This window comes from Wasmannia auropunctata, unplaced genomic scaffold (genome assembly GCF_000956235.1).
Source record: "Wasmannia auropunctata unplaced genomic scaffold, wasmannia.A_1.0 LD335731.1, whole genome shotgun sequence".
NCBI classification, from domain to species: Eukaryota; Metazoa; Arthropoda; class Insecta; order Hymenoptera; family Formicidae; genus Wasmannia; species Wasmannia auropunctata.
In genome coordinates, this window is record NW_012027159.1 from 6,920 (window position 1) to 13,153 (window position 6,234).

General features: G+C 35.4%; 2 protein-coding genes across 2 annotated transcripts in view; one reads left to right on the top strand and one right to left on the bottom strand.

Moving 5' to 3' along the window:
- Nucleotides 1–1,402, top strand: part of LOC105456279 (probable cytochrome P450 6a13) — a 4,785-nt gene extending 3,383 nt beyond the window's left edge. The window contains exon 2 of the mRNA XM_011700224.1: nt 1,031–1,402. Within this exon, the coding sequence (XP_011698526.1) occupies nt 1,031–1,197 (167 nt within the window). The 3' untranslated portion in view covers nt 1,198–1,402. The remainder of the gene's footprint in view (nt 1–1,030) is intronic.
- A 913-nt stretch (nt 1,403–2,315) lies between these two features.
- Nucleotides 2,316–6,234, bottom strand: part of LOC105456280 (protein anoxia up-regulated-like) — a 5,373-nt gene continuing 1,454 nt past the window's right edge. Inside the window, exons 2-3 of the mRNA XM_011700225.1 lie at nt 3,431–3,729; nt 2,316–3,203 (exon numbers count right to left, since the gene is read on the bottom strand). Coding sequence (XP_011698527.1) covers nt 2,551–3,203; nt 3,431–3,692 — 915 coding nt within the window. The 5' untranslated portion in view covers nt 3,693–3,729 and the 3' untranslated portion in view covers nt 2,316–2,550. The remainder of the gene's footprint in view (nt 3,204–3,430; nt 3,730–6,234) is intronic.

The following is a 6,234-nucleotide window of genomic DNA, read 5'->3' on the forward strand; positions in this document are numbered from 1 at the left end:
TATTTGATTAGACATGGAGACAAAAATATTTTATTCCAAACCAGAAAAATATTTTTTTAATAAATCGTTTAAATTATTCAAAATTATATGCAGCAAAAGTTTAATGCCATTGTCTTTCCAAATAACTTTAAGTTTCGTAAAACAGACTTAAAGTTATTAGAATGATCAATAAACTCATAGTGAACAAAAACTTGGCCATTATGTACAATTTTCTCTTTTTTTAAAATGATTAATATCTTGATAACTATTGCGAAGATCGCAAAATGATAGAGAACTTTTTTGTTCAGTTTGGTCCACACTATCTGCCCACAAGCGCTGTACCATTGAAGTGTACCATGAGTACAAGACCTGTATACATATAATAATATGTATTATAATATATATGTGATAGTATATATATATATATATATATATAATACATAAGTTATAAATATATAATAATATATACGTGGGCAACTCAATAAGTACCCGTGTTTAAAGACAGATAACATTGTTGATGCAAGTTGGCATTAACATCGTGTACTATCATCTTTCTAACAACGCCATACCAAATTTCAAAGTAATTCGTGTAGCGATAGTTTTGATTTGACAGCAATTCATAGTGAGCGTGTTTGGTGTTTCTCGATACAATGGAAAATGAGCAATATCGATCCGTAACATTAACCGATTCGCTTTTTTTTAGATGGAAAAACGTATAAAGAAACGTATAAAAACGAAGTTGGATACCGTCTATGGTTTTTTCCATCCAAAAATAAAAAGCGAATCACGGATCGATATTGCTTTTCCATCGAAAAACACCAAACACGCTCATTACAAATTGCTATCAAATCAAAACTATCGCATGAATCACTCTGAAATTTGGTATGGCGTCGTTTGAAAGATGATAGTACACGATGATAATATGCCAATTTGCAATCAGCAATGCCGCGTGTCTTCAAATACGGGTACTTATTGATTTACCTACGTATATGTATATATTAAAATCTGGAACGTATAAGTTACATTTCTACTTATCTATGTTAACTTTCAGGTATGAAATTTGCCTACATGGAAACAAAAGTTGGACTCGTGAGTCTTCTATCAAAGTTTAAATTTAAATTGCATTCTCGAACTCCAGTTCCGCTTACTTTTGATGAAGCATCCATTTTAGTACTTAGTGCCAAAGGCGGCATTCATCTGATTATCGAACAACGATAAAATCACATTCTTATTTGAATTAACTATATATCTACTTGAAGCATTCAGAAAATATTGTGTCTCACAATGCTCAAAAAATTTGTTACAATACTTAAGGGCTTACACCACCCTGGAGGCCCTAAAATGATACCTAAGTTTGGGATTTTTTTGGGGTAAACAGATACCTTTATTAAAAAATTACTTTAGGGACATTGTTGTACATATACAAAGTGTCCCATTTTATATTTGACAGTCAGATATTTGGAAATCGCGAGGTTTGAGAGAAAAATGTTTCAGACAAAACTTTGGGACTTCGAGGGGGGCATAAGATGATAACATTGGTTTGACTCTGAGTGACGTCGTCAAGATCAGGACAAGGTCACTTTGAATTTTTTAAATGGAATCCCCTATTTTTCATTGCATATTCTTGTAGCTTATTTTAAGAGCTTTCCAAAACACATAGATAAAATATATTTTGATATAGTAAATCTTGAGTCATGAAGTTTGAAAGTTACAGTACCGACGTTAGCATTATCTAAGGTGTCCGAACAATGGCTGAAACCTTTTGAATGTTGTTCAGGATCATGATCTTGATAACATGTGTCAAGACCATGATCATTGAAGATTGTTTCTCTTATTTTTATTTTTAAAAATTATTATTTTTTGATGCATTAATGTATTTATTATGATGCATTGTATTTGTAACTAAATTTACGCCAATTGCAAAAACGCCAATTAATTGCTAATATTAAATAAACTGATCTGCGAACAAACATTTGCACTAGTATGATTAAATATTTATTATAAAAAAGTTAACATTAATCCATTAGTATTACTGTGGCACACTCGACGATTTCTTTTACTTTTTTGCTATAACTTTTTTATTAATAAAGATACATCTATTTTCTTGTTACCATTTTATTCATTAAAATCTAGTGTTTCAATTGCAAAACAATTTTTTATAATTTATGTTTAAGCGATATTTTTACACAATATCTAATATGTTGCTTGCGTGATAAAACGTGTAATATGGCACCAAAGAGTTAAATTTATCAGATATTTATTAGAAAATCAAAGCAATTGAAGAATTAGATTTTTTTTCGAGAAGGGAAGAGAATGAGAAATACACACATAGAGAATTCAGAATGGCAACAATATTTTATTGTGCAGTCTAGCACGTGAACACAGTGACGTATGATCTCTGAGTAGAATAGAAAAGAAAAAGGATGGCTTAAGCGCCTTTGCGCGTTGTGTTGCTGAGCAAGTGTACTTGCGAAGGGATGAAACATGAACGCGGTTTGTGAGTGGTGAGTCTCTCTCTCCCCCTTCTCTCTCTCTCTCTCTCTTCCTTTCTCTATTTCTTTATTTTCTCTCTTAGAGATGATAACCCTTATATTCGTAAGCATCTATGGGCAGAGTGTTTATTAAAGCGATCTCATGCTCGTCATCGTGCAAATGGGCTGGATGGTTTGCCGCTGCAGCCTCGGCCGCGGTATGAGCCGCATGCGCGGCCGCAGCCGCGGCATTGTTTTGTGCAGCTTGAGCGGCACTGGCGGCCTTTAGCGCTGCTGCTTGCGTTGTGTCGAAGTCCAAGCGTGCTGCCGCGAGCTGTTCGTCGATCCTTTCAGCCTTTGCCTTAGCCTGGCCCACCATCGTCGTTTGCGCCGCTAGCTGGGCTGCGGTCTCGGATGCCGCTTGCCCGGCACGTTCGGCGGTCGCTTGCGCCGCGTTCAACGCCGTAGTGATCACTTGTACTTGATGCATTGCCTGTTGCGCCGCGTTCTTCGCGGCTGCGGCCGCCCGTGCAGCTTGTAGCAATTGTCGCTCCTCACCATCCACCGCAACATGCGCGTCCCTTGACTGCTGTTCTAGACCCAACACGATAATCTGCTTGCCGGCCAAAGCTGCAGCAGCTGTCGCCGCGGATTGCGCCGCCGCTTTAGCCAAAGTGTTTTTGGCTACGTATGCTGCCTGCCCAGCGGCCACTGGTTGCTGATTCAGTTGTGTTTTAGCTTGATCAGCGGCTCCTGCGGATCAAGATACAATTATATATATCTAAATAATAATCAATAAATAATCAATTATATATATCTAAAGTAGAAAAGAAATTTGCTTATTATTTATTATTCTATCTATTACTCTCAAACTCTATCGTATCTCGCACTTTCTCTTATTACTCGTTTTTTGGCTTCGTTTATCGCGACGAGAGACTGCAAAGTCACATTGGCAAATTTAAACACAAAAAATATCTAACCTTTGGCTATACTGGCTAGAGGGCCACCCACGCTGTAACCAGGCTGGATATGATGACTCGAATGATGACCACTCTCAGCAACTGCTATGACAGGCACAGCTTCATAATGAGCATTTGCCTCGATCAAGCCTAACGCGGGTTCGCCGTGATTTGGATACTCAAATTCATAACCATCAATCACCTCATGCTCAAGAATCTGTTTTTTCGCTTTGCCACAATGCACGAGAGTCACGTAAGCCAGAAATATCCACAAGATCTTCATGTTGAAGCGTTAAATTTTATTTGTGGATAATGAATATCTGTAAAAATCAAAAAATAAAGTCGATATTAATTTGCTTTTGAAAAGAATAAGAGAATTGTACATGATTGTCCAAATTTATTTACCACAGCAGTTGTTTAACATTAGAGTCTTATGAATTAGCTTTTGTAACGCAATTAAATGGATTTCGTGTGCAGCATACATGACTACCTCCGTACAAGCATTACAAGCTGTTTCGTATTGTTTCGTCTCACAAAATTATACTTTTGCGTTACGATTATAAAAAGTAAAAGTGATTTAATCTATTTTCGCCGCAACAGTGAACGTGCGGGATAATTCGTAGACATGCAATACTTTTTACTCGCGGGTCTAACACAAACTATCTTTCGATATTATTTTATCTTACTATGGACTATGCGGGAGTGAACGTGATGCTCGATCGAACGCAAAACTCAAAATCAAGTCACGTTTCGATTACATAAAATATTACAAGACGTTATGTCATTATGGAGAAAAGAAACCGTAGTATCAATAGATCTGATTTGAAACTAGTCAAGCGTTCACATAACTATGAATGCACGTGTAAAAGAAATTTTACATAAATTTTGCACCGGTATTCAGTTATGGACACACATATGTCTGCGCGCTCTTACGTTTTTATTTAATAAAAAGTAATTTTTTTTTTTAAAGATTGATTTATTCTTTCTTCCTCGTGAATAAAATTATATTATATCAAAAATCTCTGGAAATCTAAAAAAATGTGCGTTTCAGATATCATTTATTCTAGTCTGGTTTCGTAATTGGTTTTTCTCCGCAAGGCTTGTTTCTTTGAGAAATGAAAATTTCTTCCGAGTCTTGTCAACGACGTGCATGACTGCACGATGAGCTTGATTGGTTGCTTCGAATCGATTCAGATGTAGAAAAAAGAGGATCATTGTCGCGAAAATAATACGGTATTCAGTGTTGTATAATAATTGAACGCGCCGCAAACTACTGAATGGATCGAATCATTAGAGAAAGTGACGTGTAAAAACCGTGATGCAACCGCAAAAGTGATCTCTATGTCGATAATTCATTTTGTAAATAAGCCTTTTTAAAAATATTTTGCAAAGAAAATATATTAAGTTAACTTAAGTTATAACTTTTACTTAGTAAATGATCTCATAAAGACTCTAGATTTATACGCAATCGTTAATAATCGATTGATCATTAAATATAAGAAAGAAATAAAAAATTAATCTTAATTTTGTTTCAGATTAAAAGTCATACATTGATTAAGATCAATTAATCTAAATTAACATGTAAAACGCACTCGCGGCAAAACTCGAATTCATATTATCAACTTATACACACGTGCCCGTGACGCATACATGTTGCCTTTCCAAGTGTCGCAACTATTCATCGCGATCGCTTAAAATCGACAACCCGGTTTCGTTTCGCTCTGAAAAGCGCTCGTGCACGTCACTCGTATCATTGATCTCATACGACACCTAAGTCACATCTACCAATGTAAATATATAGAATCAGATAATCACAGAGTCGTAGTTGAAGCTGTTTGTGACCATGACAAGAATTTAAATTTATCTTAATTATATAGAGTTTAAAATCCAGTTAAAGACATACACGTATATATAATAAATTTTACAATATATCAAATAATTATCCACCTTTTTTTTAATTTTCATTATAAATTGGAAAAATTCACAACAAAATATTATTAACGGATGTACAATTAAGTTAAACGTTTATAAAAGAAAAATTTCATTCAATGATCTAGAAATTATATGCACTCGAGCATTTGCGTGTATCTATGTCAATGTTGTTATTTTTTATACTTTTGTCCTTGTAGCAAATTTTTCTGTATTATAGAAATATTTTGATGACGACACAATTTTGCATAAGTTAAAGATCAATGCATTTGATTGCATAGATTGATCGTGTGAAATTTGAAGTGTTAAAAGACTTAAAAAGAAGGACGTTAGAAGACACTTTTCTATGGACGCATTCTCTTTCTCTCTCCTCCCTTCCCTTTTCCTCCCTCCCCTCCTCCACCCACTCTCAATCTAGCGCATACGCACGCACACATTATGCACGCACCCACATGCACTTACACACACACACACACACACACACACACACACACACACACACACACACACACACACACACACACACACACACACACACACACACACACACACACACACACTCTCTCTCTCTCTCTCTCTCTCTCTCTCTCTCTCTCTCTCTCTCTGTTTCTTTTACTCATACGTATTACATACTCTGAACACTCAAATATATTTTCACTTTTACTTCTTTATTTATTTCTCATTATTTGTACAGATTGATAATGCTTCAAACGTCGGTTCTGCAGGTTCTAACACCGAAGCCACCTCACATGTTTTAAGTAATAATATAATATTATTATTACCTCATTAATTTTTCTGAACAATTATTCTAGAGTAATAAATTTTTCTATTCATAATCAATTTATCACTTTTATAGATAGAAGACCAAGAGGCACAAAGAGCAGGCGTATATACCG